Source organism: Gracilinanus agilis, chromosome 2 (genome assembly GCF_016433145.1).
Source record: "Gracilinanus agilis isolate LMUSP501 chromosome 2, AgileGrace, whole genome shotgun sequence".
In the NCBI taxonomy this organism is placed as follows: Eukaryota; Metazoa; Chordata; class Mammalia; order Didelphimorphia; family Didelphidae; genus Gracilinanus; species Gracilinanus agilis.
Window position 1 is genome coordinate 349,061,625 of NC_058131.1, and position 18,259 is coordinate 349,079,883.

The 18,259-nt window shown below is 43.1% G+C and overlaps 1 protein-coding gene across 1 annotated transcript in view; it reads right to left on the bottom strand.

Moving 5' to 3' along the window:
• CHMP4B (charged multivesicular body protein 4B) overlaps positions 1 to 7,846 on the bottom strand; it is a 56,327-nt gene extending 48,481 nt beyond the window's left edge. The window contains exon 1 of the mRNA XM_044664390.1: positions 7,601 to 7,846. Within this exon, the coding sequence (XP_044520325.1) occupies positions 7,601 to 7,793 (193 nt within the window). The 5' untranslated portion in view covers positions 7,794 to 7,846. The remainder of the gene's footprint in view (positions 1 to 7,600) is intronic.
• Between the last annotated feature and the right edge of the window lie 10,413 nt (positions 7,847 to 18,259).

Consider the following 18,259-nt stretch of genomic DNA (forward strand, 5'->3'; position numbering starts at 1 on the left):
TTATTATCATCTGAATCTGCTGCCTGATTTATCTCTACTACCTGTATATGAAGATCTATCTTGAGAAGGGAAGCTGATAACTTTTCAAGGTTGCCTTGGAGGGATTATTCCTCTCTGGGGTGAACCCAAACACCTCAACTTCAGTTACCTGAGCTACACATCTATTATTCTAAAGACTCAGAAATCTGTGTGGGTTTTAGTTAGCAAAGGAATTATTAGATAGAGTAGAAGAGAGTAGGTCTGGCCTGGGCAGGTAAAGAAGAGACTTTCAAGCAAAGTAAGTTTTGGGGATCTTAAGGTATACAATATCCAAGATAGGGATTTACCCTCAACCCACTTACCTATCTAAATACCCTTCCTGATATCTTTCCAGAATAAACCCCGTTTTGTTTAACAAGCAGTCAGAGATATATTGGCCTAGGGCTGGGAGCAACATCATCTTTGCTCTCAGCCCTTGAAGAGAACAGCCCTGTTGGCAAGGTCGGTCAAATCCTAGCCTTCCGTTACAACTATAAGACAGGGTTCTCTCTTCCACTTAACAGTGGTCAAGATCCTTCCTCCTCACTAACTATAGAAATAAGACCTTTATTTCAAACTGAAGGAACAGAAGAGTGGATTATTATTAAGAGAAGATGAAGGAAGCTACACTAGTAAGCCTGAGAGTGAAACAGAACAACAATCTGTTCAATGCCCGATTAAAAAAATTAGCTGAACAAGGGTTGTTTGAGTAACAAAGAGTGTGTACCATACTTTATCAACTTGTATTCTGCTATCTCTAGCAATTCCTTCATACTATTGAAAAGTACCTAACCAACTTGTTGAGTACATTTGCCCAAAAGGTATCAAAGGAAGGTAAGTGGAAAAAAGTAATGATAATCCTCTTATTTTTATAATGCTTTAAGATTTTACAAAACGCTTTCATCACAACAAGCCTGAAGTATGCACTGTCCAATACTCCAATGGATGTGTGATCTCCTAAATTTGGATGTTCTCTTCAAAGATGCAGACCTTCATCCCATCCTGGACTCTTGCCTATCCCAGGTAATCTGTCCATGTCTTCTCATAAGATACCAAAGAAAATCCACCTTGGGTGCCTAGAGGGCTTCCTCCATTTCTGTTCAGCTTAAGAGGATACCAGTGGAACCCTCTGTTGCATCCTGCCCTTGCCACATCACCAACCTACATTTTTTCCCATTTTCTCTTTATTTTTCTCCCTATTCTTCAAAACTCCTCATTGATTATGTGTTGTAGCCTACTCACACCAACCATTCTTCTTTTCCTTTCCTGTGTTATTAATTTTCAGTTCTTGAGAGAGTATTACAGAACATGTCTCACAGCCAAATACCAACACCAACAGAAGACTGGTATTAGAAAGAATGGTCTTTGTTCCTGGGAGAAACTTAGATTCATTAAAAGTGCTTTGTCATTTCCTAAGGCAGGCAGGCAATGAGCATTTACTAATGCTTACAGGTTACCAGGCACTGGGCTAAATGTAGAAGATAAAATACAACCAAAAATTCTAATGGAGAAAGAATACCTAAAACAGGGCTAAAGGGATAGGAGTGTGAAAAGATGCCCATGCAGGGGGCATAGAAGCAGTTTGAATAATCAGAAGTAGAGTCAGGAGGGGAATGAAGGACAGTCAGCTTGGCCCCTTCCCAAAATGGAGGCCCCAGTGGGAAAGGAGGAGTAGAGGAGAGTTCCAGGGTAATAAAATACAAAGAATGTTAGCAAAGTATCTGAGGCATGGTGGTAAAGTCTAGAGTCAGAAGCAGAGCTAAGAAAGCCAACCTGGGTCCCTTCCCAAAATGGAGGAGAGGAGCCCACCTAGAAGAATAGAAGGCTTTTCCAGGATAAGAAGCCTCTGGCTCAATTCATCCATTTATACAGTGTGTCCCAGAAAAAAAATACTGATGAACCAATTCTCCACAAGGTTAATTCAAATGCATGTTGAAATGCATATGTACATTTCTGGGCAAAAGATATTTTTCACCCACTTGGTTCTTTCCTGTGTGATGCTCAGGCCAAACTATTACTCAGCTTAGTAATTAAGCCCTGAACACACTATTGTTTTCTTTCACTCTCCTGGTACCTCACTCACAGAAATTATACATTTATTTCTGATATTACAAGACAGTTAAATGTCATTTCCACATCCTCATTTCCAATTACTCTCATCCAGCTCCTTTTCCATAATTTTGGCTTTATAATGGTTAAATGTGACTAAATAAGAGTTATAAAAAAGTGGTCACTTTTTATTATCCCTTAAGTCAGGAAAACTATTAGCAGCTTTTAACATTTTTTAAAATTGGAATATTAGGAAAAAGAGGGAAATGTAGAAGGGAAAGAGGTAAGGAGAATGCCTACCCTACCCTAAATGCTGATCTGGTGAAATGAAGCTCACTCCCCGACAGAGTTCCAATCTCCACGTGGGAATTCTAGTTACTCACTAGCAAGGGGGCAAGATCCAGGTAAGGTCCTAATGTAGAAAAACCCTCTTGAGCTAAGCTCACCGAGGCAGCAATGAACCCAACAAGAAAGTCCCAATTCCCAGAAGCTCCAAAGAAGAAAGCCCAAGTCCTGAAGCCAAAAACTCCAGTAGAAAGGCCAAAAGCTCCAAGCTGAAGTCAAAGTCCAAAAGCCCCAAGGAGCCATCCTCAAAAGAAGTCCAAAGGAGAAGTTCCAAGGAGCGGAGACTCCAAAGAACTCCAAAGAGAATTTTTCTGGTCAGGAAGTTCAGGACTTTTTATAGTCCTTTTTCCACATCACTTCCTGTCCCTTCCCTACTTTATGGGAACCAATCACAGTCTTTCAATTTGCCTAGCACTGCACTGCAGGGAGGGGAGGGAGGCCTGGAGGGCAAGGAACACAGTAATAGAAAAGAAAACCAAAGCTAGTTGATACTAAAAGTCCATTTACCAGGCTCTGAATTAAAGAACTATCATCCTCATATTTCTTCCAAAACCAGCTAACCCATTATTACTATTCCTGATTTTACTATAGAAGTAAACAATTCACTCTCCACCCTCTCTACCTTGAATCCCGTAATCATTCAGCACACAATTCATTTTTCTAAAGCCAGTCTTTGCCTAGCACTGGCTCTCACTAGCCAACTCTAAGATTAGGGAAACTGAGCAACTGTAAGAAAAAAGGCTATGGTTATAACAGTCTCAAAAAGATAACTAGCATCCAGACTTGGGAAGACTGGAAATTAAGAAAATTGGTCTTTTGGGGCAAAAGTTCCAACATTCACTTACTGAGCACCTTATTTTTACAGACCCAATACAACCAGCCATATGATGCTGCTTTCTAGAGAGCAGACTGGCTGTACGGAGAGCTGGGTGGCTTCTTATAAAGCGGGAATGTTCATTCATGAAGGACTGATTCATATGGAAAAGACACTAAAAACAGGCCCAAATGGGTATCCCCATTTTAAGATACATGCCTATTCAAGTTCAATGGTATGTTTTACTTTCTAGATTAAACACTTCCCCTTGTCAAAATGACCACTGCTGATATTTAAATTATTTTTTAATTATTAAAAACAAAAAGCAATGACACAGGGGGCAGCTGGGTAGCTCAGTGGATTGAGAGCCAAGCCTGGAGACAGGAGGTCCTGGGTTCAAATCCGGCCTCGGACACTTCCCAGCTGTGTGACCCTGGGCAGGTCACTTGACCCCCATTGCTTACCCTTGCCAATCTTCCACCTATGGGTCAATGCACAGAAGTTGAGGGTTTAAAATTTAAAAAAAAAAAAAAAAAAAAAAAAAAAAAAGCAATGGCACAACCCAAATTATTTCTGTGCAGAACTGATTTTTGTGACTCTGAAGGAACTGCTAAAATGTGGTTTAGCTCCACTCTATACTTAAAGCACTAACTACCCTTCCCCCTAACCTTCGGAATACTATAAACATGATGGAGAGATGTTTTTGTCTAAGAAATACTAATCCTGCACATCTCTATTTTCAGAATGTTCAGAATTTCTCATGCTTAGAACTTCTAGGATCATAGATTCAGAGTTGGAAGGGACCTAAGCAAAATCCATCTTGAGTTCAGTCTGTGAATATACTTCTGCAATCACTACCCAAATATTTAATTCCACTGCCAAACAGAGGATGCAAAAGAGACAGTTAATAAAACAAAAACATCCAATTAGGCATCTGTGTAACCAAACTTTCCCTAAAATACCAGTCTCTTTTATCCTCATAATCTTAAAAAAGAAACTAGATTCCACACAGTGTATGGTTCAAATAACACAACTACCACCACCACCATGAACCAGATAGGAGTCTGGTCTCTGATGAACAATTTCCTTGGAATTGTTCTGGTTTTCCTTAAGTGTTCTCTTCAGAAAGAACAATCTGCTAGTACATACACCAACAGGATATAGTATTTTTTCAACTTGACACCTCTATCAGAGAACAGGGAGTTCTCATTAGCAATAAATTTAACTCATTAAGATGTCCTCCCACAATAGAGTAAATAAAAGTACCAATTCTAACAATCTAATGGTGGCAGTTTCCATGATAGCCAAATTTCTATACATGTTATCGGGCATTGTTCATTTAACCTAAATTAATTCAGAAAAGAACTCATGTTCTGCTTTGCAAGAGAAAAAAAGTATTGGTGCCCTAGCTGATCAGTTCCAAATTTTCCATCTCTTACAAAGCAATACTTTTTTTTTCATCTTCAGTTAAAATACAGCCTTTCTAGAAAATCCTGGTCTTTTTTTTTTGTGGCAGACCTTAAAAATAAAAGGATCCTCACAGAATGACAATCTCATGATCATAGGATTTAGAGCTAGAAGGGACCTTTAGAGATCAGTCTAGCCCAACCCCTTCATTTTACATTGGACCTTCTAGAGAAATGAAGAGTCAAACTCATGACCTCGAGTCTAATTCAGGTGCCATTTCTACTACATGATTTAGCTTCTTGGTTATCTTTCATGCTGACTCTCACAAGAAGAAACAATAAAGAAATCTATAGTTTGTAAATGTCAAAAAACTCACCAGAACACAAAGATAACTTTATTATGTTCCATTTTTTTGCTCAACTACAACTCATTTTTCTATCTGGGACTCATTGAAGCTGTCTGCTTAGAAAATCTGGCCTAAGGAATCCACATACTGTGGGCTAATTAAAGAATTCCAAGTAAGAACCTCATCACCACCCCATTTTATTTAAGGAATTAATAGACTTTAAGGTGTCTGATAGTAAAGACATAAATTATTTTCATCTTTGTATTATCCCAGCACCCAGGACACAAAGTCTTGCAATTCTAGCTGTTAATAAACAAGACTAAAGTTTGAAATTTCATTTTCAAATAGTAAATTCAAACTTTTGCCCCACACCTCCAACTTAAACATATCATTTAACCCTTGGATAATGTATTAACAGTTTACTTAGATTTCAATGACATTTATCTGAATGTATTCCCCCCCTCAACTCCACTTCATACTATTTTTGTATAGTGTTTGTAGAGCTACATAAAATACTCTTCACATCAGTCTGGAGAATTCTTTGAGAGCACATTCAGTACAGTACTATGTACATACAGAAGAAGGTGGTTAGTAAACTTATATCTAGAATAATGAAGCAGCAGAGATCCAAGGATCATACAAGGAGACTGTACATTTGGAAGACTAGACAGTATATTTGTAGAGAGCAGCTAGGTGGTTTGGTGGATTAAGAGCCAGACTTAGAGATAGGAGATTCTGGGTTCAAATCTAACCTTAGACTCTTCTGTAGCTGTGTGACCCTGTCACTTACTCCCCATTCCCTAGCCCTCTTCTGTCTTGAAACTAATAATCGGTATTGATTCTAAAATGAAAGATAAGGATTTTAAAAAGAAAGTATATTTGTAGTTGTCCTTACCCTATGTAACCGGACAATCTCAAGAGGAAGAAAAATTGGACAAGTCCAAGTCCTTTCCTGGCCAGGAAAATATGCTAAGGCTTTACTTATTGAGGTCAAAAAACTAAGTGTATCTATCTTTTAAATGCCACTTGACAATCCCTCTTCAAGACTTCTGGATGCTAATTCAAAATCAACTGTCAAAAACCGCACTGGCCCTATTGCCATTTTCTAGAACTATGGACCATGGAAAACTTCTGAGCATCTGCTATATCATATAGGAACTGAGGTAAACCAATCCCTAAGGCAAAGCCTTGAAAAATGCCAGCATCTGTTGAAAAAATAATCTTATAATTACAGGCAGAGTGCAAAGCATAATGGAACATACTGGCCTGGCAAAGAAAAACACAGAAGGTTACAGGGAGCATAAGGTCATCAATCAGCAGAAGGAGAGAAGCTTTGTTTCCCCAAGAGACCTTCTTTCTCTTCCAACAGAAGCTGTTTGACCTGGGACAGTAAGTCCAGAGAGCAAGACTCACCTACCTTCTGACAAGCAGTACAGTTACATATATTTTTTTGTGGCTGATATTAAAAGAATATGGGAGAACGGCCTCAGACACTTCCCAGCTGTGTGACCCTGGGCAGGTCACTTGACCCGCATTGCCTACCCTTGCCAATCTTCCACCTATAAATCAATGCACAGAAGTTAAGGGTTTAAAAAAAATTAAAAAAAAAAAAAAAGAATATGGGAGAAGTGGCACTACAGTTGTCACTTCCTCACCAGCAATAAAGTCAACAGTCACCCCAATGGCTAAAAAACAAGCAAAATAGGAGCTGACCACTTCTTAGGGATCAATGCCCTCCTCTAAGGGGTCCTGGTTTGGATAGAAGGATCAGGGGAGTGAATGAGTGGGCTTAGGTCATGTTTTCAGTCCCATCAGGAAGTAGGAGGTGGATGATAAGAGAGTGAGTCACAAGAGAATTTCTCAATACAACCCTGGGACTAGGAAGTTGAAGTTATGGAGCAAAGATGAGGATACTGAGTTAAGGGTGGGGGATGAATGGTAGAGCTGGGGTAGAGAACGAAGGCTAAAGGGGCAGTGAGGACAAGCAGATTTAAATAGATTGGGGGGGAGCGGGTAGGCAGAGTGTAGGAGTCGAGGATGGGGACAGAGCCTATAGGAAGACGGAGGCACAGGACGGTATTGGCTGGGCTGAAGGAGGCTACTTCAGATTGGGGTTACTTGGGGTGGGAGGGGGCGGAAGGAGAGAAAGTGTGAGTGAGAAACCAAGCGATGGAAGGCGAGAGTAGGAGAGTATATGGGGGTGGAGGCGGGGTAGAATTGCCAAGGGTCGCCAGACCTAGAGCGCTGGGGGAGAGAGCAGGTACATTGGGGACGCCGGGCTGTGGAAAGGGAGCGGGGAGTGAAGTGCAAAATAAAGTGTCCAGAGGCCTTGAGGGTCATTGCCGGGTTGGGGGTGAGCCTGGGCCCGACCCCTTTGGAGGCGACAGGAGGCTCCACAGGTGCGCGGTGGCCGCGGAAGGGAAGAATTGGGTGGGAGTGAGGGGGTCCCGTGCTGAGCTGGGTGACGAAGCAAGGTAGGAGACCTGGGGAGGACGTAGACGCCGAGGCCAGGGGGCCAGAGCCGGCGTCCCCCGCCGGATGGGGTGGGGCGGGGTCAGTGCCCGCCGGGTGGGGCAGATCGGTGGCGCAGGAGCCCCCTGGGCTGGCCGGCCCGGACTCACCTCGTTTGTTCTTAGTACCGTGCTTCTTGGCTGACGCCAGCTCCTGCTCGATCTTCTTCTCCAAGAACTCCTGTTTCTTGCTTAGCATCTCCTCCGTGTCCCGCAGCCGCTGAATCGCCTCTTGCGGGGTCGGGCCGCCCTTGCCCCCGGACTTACCCGCGCCGGCCCCAAACAGCTTTCCGAACATCGACATGGTGCCGCCACCCCCCCGGTCCCCGCCGCCGCCGCCCGAGGACCCCAGTTGAAGCCGCGGTCGCAGCTGCCCGGCTCAGGCCGCACTGACGCCTCCTCCCTCAGTGGGGCCTGTACTCTCCACCTCCCACAGGCCCCCGCGGCGTCTAGGCGACCCGACGCGGACCACAACTCCCAGTACCGCCCGCGCCGCCAGCACTGCCCACTTGGCGACCCGAGGGCCCGCGATATACCGCGGGAGAGCGTAGTCTATTACGCTACCGGACCGCATTGGCTGCCGGGACTTGTAGTCCTTGACACGGCTTGGGTCAAAGGGTGCTAGTGTGTCCTGGGAAATGTAGTCCACCCACAGGCCTCAACCCAAGAACTATTTAGTTTAGCAAACTGATTCAATTCGAGGTGACCCTAGGTTGGATGCTAAGCTGTCCTTTGGTGAAGGAAGCTAGAGCAATTTACAATCAGTTGAATTCAACAGGCATGTTGTTTTAAAAACCCTTATCTTCTGTCTTAGAATCAATGAGTATGGTTCCAAGGCAGAAGATGGTAAGGGCTAGGCAAAGGGAGTTAAGTGACTTACCCAGGGTCACACAGCTAGGCCATGGGAGTTAAGTGACTTACCCAGGGCCACACAGCTAGGCAATGGGAGTTAAGTGACTTACCCAGGGTCACACAGCTAGTCAGAGACTAAAGCCATATTTGAACCTAGGACTTCCCAATCTCCAAACCTGGTGCCCTATGTACTGAGCCACCAACAGGCATATGTTAAACACTTATTTTGGTGCTAGATACCCAGTCACTGGATCATTGATTTGGAGCTGGAAGAGATCTCTTGGTCATCTATTACAACCTCATAACTTTACAGAAGAGGAAACTGAGGCAAACAAGGTTAAGTGGCTTGCTCAGAGTCATACAACAAGTATTTGAACTCAGAAAGATGAGGCTTCCTGACTCCAGGCCTGATACTTTATCCATTATGCCACCTTGCTGCCCGATATCCCTGTCATATGAAAGCAAAAAAGTCCTATTTCCCAAGTCTCTAAAATGAGACTTAAATAACAATAATAGCTCACATTTATAAAGCAATTATTTGGGAAAAGTAATTCATACTCAAATCTCTACAAAATTGGGGGGGGAGGCAGCACTAAAAACTGAGGGAATAGGGAAGAGTAGCAATTGAGTTAAACCTTAAAGGTAGCTGGGGGACACTATGAGACAGAGGTAAAGAGAACAAATATCCCAGTTATGGGGAGGAAAGCCTGTGCAAAGAGTAGAAAACGGAAGAAGAAATACTGGGGAGGTATTTTGGCCACTTAAGCTAGAAGGTAGAGCATCCATGAAGTAGAGTGATATGGAAAAGGTTAGGAAAGGTAATAGAACAACTTCTTCCCTGAGAGTTACTCCATATCACCCGTATTTACTCCATATTAACTGGACACAATTCCTGATTGTACTCATCTAACCAGCCCCCAAGTCATAATCCCTGGTTTCTCAGCTGGTTCACACTCTTCCATTCTCATATGGCCTCATATTTAGGGATTTAAACAACAATAATAGCCCATATTTATATGGCATTTTAAGGTTGGTAAAGCTATTTAAAGATGTTTTTCTCATCTGAGTCTTAAAACCAAGATCAAAGAAGGGGCTATTATAATCCTTTTTATAGAAGAAACAGTGCCTCAGAGATGGGAAAGGATTTGTATAAGATCACAGAACTAGCCATTTCTGAGGCAGGATTTGAACCTGTCTGATTCCAAGTCCTATGCTCTCTCCTCGCCATAACACGTCTATGCACACCCGTCTTCTCAAGTATCTGGGCTTACCATAACAAATGATCAACCTCCTCCACTCCCATGACCTTCACTCCATTTCAGCTAGTCATAAGGGAGAGGCATACCTTCAACGTCACTATTACCCACAACTGTTTCACCTCCTTGATCCAGAAATCTTCAATTTTTTTTTTGTTTGATCATAATCACCTATCTTTCAATCATTCTGGCTGCCTCAACCCTCCTAAATCTATTGTTCAAGTTATTCTACCCCTTCTGATTCTCAGAATTCATTACCTCAGTTCTGGACTCATGTTTCTCCCTTTGAGGGCTTGTCCAATTCAACTGTACACTGTCCTCTATCCTTAATTTCCCTGTTCTCTTGTCCAGTAATGGCCGGCCTAGGGTCACCTAACTACAACCCTTCTTCATGTCCTACTCAAGTCATTCTGAATGTCAGGGGGGAAAGTCATACAACTGTACTGACTGGGTCTGCTATAGATTTAAATGATCAAATTTCAACTGGCCTTACTGCATAGCAAATGTCTATTCTTCCCTGATGGCCTCTTCAAGCTGTTCCAAACCTTTTCTTCTCTCTTCAAGCCTCCTCCACCATCTCTTCCTTCCTCTATCAGCCCTCTCAGTAAAGTACCTCACCCCCTACTTTACTGAGAAAGTAGGGGCCATTCCACACCTCCTACTCCTTGACACTCTCCCTGTAACCTTGCCTCTGTTCTACTTTCTGACAAGAGGTGGGCTCTTAAACCCATCCCTTTGTATCTCCTTCTACTGCTGGCCCTCTTAATCATTCCCACTTTCATCTTCAATATCTCCTAATCTGCCCTCTGTAAATCTACCTCTCCTCTCTCCCCACCTCCCCAAGTACCCTGCATTTGACCTTTTCATCTCCTCAAGCTATTAACTTACATTTCTTTGTAGCCAAAGTCAGGAAAGAGCTTTTTATACTCATGGTCTCCATTTTCTCACCTCTCACTTCATAATGTTTTGCAGCCTGGCTTCTGACCCTTCTGTTTATCAGAGACTGCTCTCTGCAAAGTTAACAATTTCTTGTTTGCTAAATTCAGAGGATTTTCCTCAATCCTTATACTACTTCTACTCTCTTTTCACACTGTTCTCCCCCTTTCCCCTAGACCAGCAGTGATGAAGACCTGGCATGTAAGCAGAGCAGGCACTTGGGGAACTGCTCCATTCCCCAGCTTCCCAGCGTGCCCTGCCCCTCGGTCCAGTCACCCAAAGCAAGCACTTCCTTCCTTAGCTCTCTTCAGTAATTCAGGGGCTCACAGACAGCTTGAATTTGCCCTCTGGGCACTAGAACTCCTTTTCTACCACTAAGTGTGGCCACCCCCCAAAACAATGTGCTGTATCCTCTTCTCTGACCTCATTGATCCCTTAGTCTCATTATCTCCCTTTAATTCACTTAGCATCTTGAGGCAGATGATACCAAACCATAGGAAGCCAACCAGATCTAAGCTTCATCCTGAATTCTAGTCCCATAATAATTTGTTATTCAGTCATTTCAATTGTCTGACTGACCCCTTTTTTCGTTTTCTTGGCAAAGATACTGGAGTAGCTTGCCATTTCCTTCTCCAGATCACTTGACAGTTGAGGAAACTGAGGCATACGGGGTGAAGTGACTTGCCCAGGATCCCACAGATTGTGTCTGAGGCCAATTTGAACTCAGGTCTTCCTGACTCCAGGCCTGGCACTCCATCTACTTCACCGCCTAGCTGCCCCAATAATAATAACTACTAGTATAATGATAAATGGAGAATTCCCATGTAAGGAATGAAGATCCTCTCTACCAACCACGGTCAGCACTTTGGCAACTTTTAGACTTAGGGAGTAATCTACAGCAGAAAAGTCAAACATCTGTTGAGGTTTGGAGGAGTGGGGAGCCAGACTAAAATGTAATTGGGAAATATTTTACAAAATACATAAAAATACAATAAAATATAGATATTATATTTTAAAATGAGTCAGTATGTGGCCTGCAGGGATCCTTACATACAAATTTGAGTTGGATACCACTCACTAGCTTAGAACATTGAGAGGTAAAATAATTTTCTCCAAATATGTCAGAGGTAGGACTTGAACTCAGAACACCCTGAGTTTCAAGGCTAGCTCTCTAATAAGCCATGCTACTTCTCTCTAATAATGGCTAACATTTAAAAAGGCTTAAACTTTGCAAGTTCTTTATATCCATTATCCTCAAGAATAGGTCCTCACAAGCAGGATAACTATATTATACCCATCTTACAAATGAGGAAATTTCTGCTGGGAGAGATAGAGTGACTTGCGCAGGGGTCACACAACTACTAAATGTCTGAAACAGGACATGAACTATGGTTTCCTGACTCTTAGACCAGCACACTATCCATCAGGCTATGTGCATATAACCAAATGCCTCCTAGCAATGTTCACTTATTTGTCAGGGAGCCATATCAAACTCAGTATCTCCAAAATGGAACTCACTTTGTTTTCCTCAAATCCCATCTTCCTCAAAATTACCATACCATGGTTGGTTGCTAAGCTGTCAATTTTGCCTTCATATTGATATTTCCCATCGGTCTCATATTGGAAATATCCTCATCCCTGAAGCCTTTCCTTCTGATTGGCTGGTTCCCAGAATCTTCATTTTAAGGAGGCCCAGGCCAACCATGCCTTCATTCCTCTCCAGGCTATAATTCTTTTTTTTTTTAAACCCTTAACTTCTGTGTATTGGCTTCTAGGTGGAAGAGTGGTAAGGGTGGGCAATGGGGATCAAGTGACTTGCCCAGGGTCACACAGCTGGGAAGTGTCTGAGGTCAGATTTGAACCTAGGACCTCTTGACTCTAGGCCTGACTCTCAATCCACTGAGCTACCCAGCTGCCCCCCAGGCTATAATTCTTGACTCATCTTGACAGGATTTTTCTCTACCATGCCCAGAAATGGCTACTTTCATTCCCTCATCTCTTCCCAACCCCCTTTTAGAAACCCTTATCTTCCATCTTAGAATTAATTCAAGTATTAGTTCCAAAGCTGAAGTGGGTTAAGGGCTGGGCAATTGGGGTTAAGTGATTTGCCCAGGGTCAGAAATGTCTGAGATTAGATTTGAATCCAGGACCTCCCAATTCCAGGCCTGGTGCTCTATCCACTGTGCTATCTAGCTGCCCCTCTCCATCCCCTTTTCAATTCCCCTTCATGTACTGTCTTCCTCCATTAGAATGTAATCTCCTTGAAAATAGGGACTGTCTTTATTTTTGCTTATATTTTTATTTTATGTTGCCAGGCTCAGAGTAAGTCCTTAATTTAAATTTTCCCCCAATTACATTTCTTCAAGGTGCCACTTTCTACCCAAGCAAGACCTTTCTTCTCCCTTCTCCAGTTCTTAATGTTCTCTCCCTCTAGAAAGTCTATTATGTTGACTTATATTAGCTGAGTAGATATTGTATCTCCTACCCCTTCCCACCACTCAGCCTCCAGTACAATGTAAACTCCTTCAGGGCAAGAACTACTTTGTTTTCCTCTTTGTAACTCTGTGACATGCATGTTTCCTTGCACATAGTAGGCTCTTAATGAATATTCACTGAATTGAGAGAGGAACGTGTTGAAGGTCTCACACAGAGTCTAGGGCAGAGCCAGGGCTAGAATTAGATTGATGCTGACCTGTGAAGTCATTTACTAATCAGGTTCAGGTTGACAGCTTTGCCACTGTGATTAGAGAAGCAGGACATGTGTGCAATCAGTACAAAGAACCCTGGGCTTGGGAGGTGGGGAGGAGGGAGGGCAGGTTCTCTCTTCATTCTAGGTCCAAAGTTCTTTCCACTACAACCTGCCACACAGATGGAGCTAGGAAGACCTCAAACCAGCAACTTCCAAGCCCCTATGCCAAGCTCTAACCCTTTATCTTGCAAACTTCTGAAATATGTAACCATATCTCATATTCCAGCCACTGCCCCCAGGGCATGAAGTCAAGGGACTGAAGAGATTTTCATATTGCATAAAAACATATGAAAAAAAACAAGATGTAACCATTGACAACAATTTTAAATTAAATTAAAAAAAATTAAAAACATAAAGAGAAATCTAATCAATATATTTGCAGCCCTTTGGGAGAGTATAGGACAATGATGGCCAACTTTTTAGAGATAGAGTGACAAAGCTGTGCTATTGCATACTGCACCCCTTCCCCCAATGCATGCTGGGTGTGCCCAGCCCCCTGACCCTTACCCCACACAGGGGAGGGAAAAAGCACTCCCATTGGGCTGCTGAGCAGAGGGGCAGGTGATATGAAAAAATCAGGCTAGGTGGAGAGGTGGAGGGGAACAGCTCCGCAGAGTCCCTCTTCCTTTCTAGTAATAAACTGGGGCAGGGGGTGGCCCAGTGCCCATAGAGAGCGCTGTGTGCCATCTTTGGCACCCATGCCACAGGTTTGCCAACCCTGGCAAAGAGGCCTGGAGCTTGTGGTCAAGAAAATGAGGGAAGCCACTTTCTACCATTCCTGGCCAGTACAAGTAAGGGAGAGGAAGTGGAATCCAGGGATGAGAAAGGGGAGCTAGGCAAGGAAATTCTGCCCTTGATCTGAAGGCACAACTACCTGAACACCTGTCACAAGCTAGAGATCTTTAACTCAACAACAGGCCAATATTGTACTTGGCCTAGAGCCACCTTACAGTTCACTGGTTGCTGTTTCCTAGGGCTGCAGGAAGGTAAATTCTGATGCCTTCTCTGAGTAAGGGTGCTATGGACCAGCAGCTCTAGGTTTGAGGCTGCAAAAGCCTCAAAGGCTCCTTTTCAGTCACGTCTGACTCTTTGTGACCCCATTTGGAGTTTTCTTGGCAAACATACTGGAGCAGTTTACCATTTCCTTTTACAGTTCATTTTATAGATGAGGAACTGAGGCAAACAGGTTAAGTGACTTGACCAGGGTCACATAGCTAGGAAGTTTTTGAGGCCAGATTTGAACTCAGGAAGACGAGTCTGGCACTTTATCCACTATGCTACTTAGCTGCTCTCAAAAGCTCCTAATTTTCCATTAGGAAATTGCTGCCTAAAATGGCATATTTTTCTTAATCATTCAAGTGAAATGTTATCCCATCATCTTTGCACTTTTTTTGATCTCTCCAATGATTAGCACATTGTCTGGCATATAGCTAGTGTTTAATGTTTGTTGATTGGATGACATGTGATTATTAGCAGAGGCAATTTAGAATTAATGCTGGCTCCCAATGAAGAAGACCCAGGTTCAAATCCCAATTCTGATACAACTTGTGTGACTGTAGACATACTTCTTAACCTCTCTGGGTCTGGTTGTTTCATCTATAAAACAAGAGGACTAAACTAGCTGGTCTTTGAGGTCTCAACCAGCTCTGGATCTAGGAACTATGAATTATTTTTATTGGCAGATACAAATATATGTTCTCTCGGGACAGCTAGGTAGTACAATATATAAACTGTTAAGTCTAGAGTTGGGAGGACCTGGGTTCAAATGTGGCATTAGACACGTCCTAGTTGTGTGACCCTGAACAAGTCACTTAACTCAAATTGCCTAGCCCTAGCAGCTCTTCTGTCTTAGAACTGATCCTAAGACAGAAGGTAAAGGTTTTAAACAAAATTCTCTACACAAAAGATTAGGACGGGGGGGGGGGGGTAAAGGGAAAGGAGCAGATATTAGCTCTAGCATGAAGGGAAGGGGCTAAACTCTAACATCATTGGGTTTAGAGGTAGAAGGGCCTTAGAGATCATTTAGGCCAACTCTTCCATTTTACTGCTGAGGAAAATAAAGCCCAATATAAGTCCGCCAGCCCAAAGTCACACAAGGAATAGGAAAGAAAGTTGACATACAAACCCTGGTCTGAGACCTGCACTCTCCCCATGACACCATCCTGAACAATAGTCATTCCCCAAAAGCCCTTCACTGTTTATGGCTCAGAGCAGGCTATCTGCCTGCTCTACAGGTAATATGAAGGCGAGATTTAAAAAGAAGCTGGGAGTAAAATTGAATCTGGAACATAAGAAGAACAGAAAGAGCCTGGGCCAAGACTAGGAGGAGTATTTAAGTGGAGAGAATTGCAAAAGAAAATCTGTACAAGCTGAGTCAGCAAGAGAGGGCTTTGGGCAGGGGACCAAGCTGCTGCTCTAGATTCCCAGTCAGAAGCCCCAGAGATTCAATCTTGCTGACCACATGCAGCGCATGGGACCCATGTGAGTCACTGACTTCCCTAAAGAGCCATATAAATTGTTATTTATACATACCAGAGCACCTCATTAATATTTTTATCCCTCTGCCTCCTACCAGCCACACGGTGCAAGGAGGTGCTTACAATTACAAGCCTCCTCCTTGTTCTTGAAGAAATTGAGGTGATAGGAGGGAAAGAAACTTGCTCCAAACCATATTCAAGAAGTCAATGAGAGGGAGCAGCTGGGTGCTTCAGTGGACTGAGAGCCAGGCCTAGAGATGGGAGGTCGTAGGTCCAAATCAGGCCTCAGACACTTCCCAGCTGTGTGACCCTGGGCAAGTCACTCACCTCCCACTGCCTAGCCCTTACCACTCTTCTGCCTTGGAACCAATATATAGTATTGATTCTAAGAGGAAGGTAAGGGTTTAAAAAAAAAGTAAATGCAAAAAGGACACTGGAACCTAGTTCTCCTAATAAAGAGCTCTGAAAGCTCATTACCCCGCCTCCATTCTTGTGTTTTGCTTAGAATTGGCTCCATGATGTCGTGGGACGGTCAGGAAGGCAGCTTCATGAAGTATAATGGAAATACTACTGCACTGGTAGAATCTGAAGGCCTGGATACGAATCCTAACTCTTCTGCTCATTAGCTGCATTACCTTAGATAAGTCACTTAACTGCTCTTGGCCTGTTTTCTCATTTGTGACATGAAGAAGTTGAACTAGATGATTTCCTAAGTCCCTTCTGGCTCTTAACATTCTATGATTTGATCTGTTAATTATTAATTATTCCTTCCTATAGCTGGTCACCAGCCTCTAATGATTGGGCAGGGGTGGGGACCAGGCTCTGGGCCAATGGTGTCACAGTCACTCCCTAGAATAGCAAGGCTGCCCTTGGAGGTGCTGCTGGCTCTGTCCCTGCTGCTTCTTCCACCTGACTAGCTCAACCAGTTCTTCCTCTGGAACTCATTTCATTTACTGAAACTGAAACTGTCAGGGAACCAACTTTTGCTCTTCACTGCTTTACTCTGCTCTCGGAAAGGAAAGAAGCTGACCAAAAGCCAAGGCTGGGAGGAATGTGCTCTCCAAAAGGCTTGGAAGAGGCATAGGATTGTCAGCTGTTTCTCACCAGAAAACACTGAGGATAGAACTCCTCAGAACATTTTCCATTCTCTCTTCTACTCTCCTTCAATTTTATAGGGGGGAAAGAGATGTTCTAGGAAGAATTTGCCTCCATCTGAACTTTTTTTTTTTTTAAACCTTTACCTTCTTAGAATAAGTATCCATTCCAAGGCAGAAAAGCCTTGGAATTATGTGACTTGCCCAGGGTCACACAGCTAGGAAGTGTCTGAAGCCAGATATGAACCCAGCACCTCCTGCTTTCAGGCCTGGCTCTCTAGCCGCTAAGTCCCCTAGCTTATCATAAAAGGGTGGTCAACAGGTCTTCGCATCATGAGTGCAAAATGGTGTTTACACACAGAGATGGCAGGATAGTATGGAGATGAATCAGACAAGAATGCCTGGGTCCCAAGTCCAGCTCTTCTGTGTGACTGTGGACAAATCATGTGGGTCTCTGACCCTATGTCCTTATTGGTAAAATGGGGGGGGAGGGTTTTGGCTAATGAAAACCATCTTACAAGTCTGTCTTTCCCTATCTCATCCTGCCTTCCACCTCTCCTATGGGGCAATCACAGTGCCATTTCCATCTACTGAAATCATTCCCTTCCTTTGAGGCTCAAATGAGGTGCGAGCTCCTCCACAGAGCTTTCTCACATTTCTCCCCAACTCTAACATCTTCTGAAAATGATATCTCTCTTCTCAAATTTTGCTCACAGTACACCGTTTGGGTCTCTCCTTTCTTGTGGAATATCCATTAGTGTACATACCTGCTTCCTCCCTCCCTTCATTAGCTCATAAGCTAGCTCTTTGAGAACAAGGAAAGTAGTTTTATCTTCTCTCTAGCCTTTGACCACAGGTACAAATAACAGAAGCTTAATAAATGTTATAATAAAAGTAAATTAAAGCACCAAGGAATGTGAAAGTATTGGGCAAAGTATGCAAGGCCATACAAAAATGAAACTATTGTCCTGAAATCACTTTTCTGCTTGAGAATATTGGAAAGGATGCCAGTATGAGTAGAAGTGGTGCAATACCTTTCTGTCAGCATGGAAGAGAGATGTGAAAATAATATTCTTTTCATTCTACATTTTCTCGTTCCATGACTTCCCATGGTTTAATTATTATCTCCATGCCAGTGGCTTCCAAAGATACCCTGATCTTTCCCTTGAGCTCCAGTCCCATACCACCAACTGATTAGCAGACATATCAAGCTGAATATACCATAGACACCTGAAACTCGATTGTCTAAAACGGAATTAATTTCCTACCCCAAACTCACCCTTTTGAACTTTTCTATATCTGTCAAGAATACCACCATAGATTTCTAGTTGCTTAGGATCAAAACTTTTATGTTAGCCTCAACTTCTCCCTCTCCCTACATATCCAAAGAGTTGGCAAATCTTGCC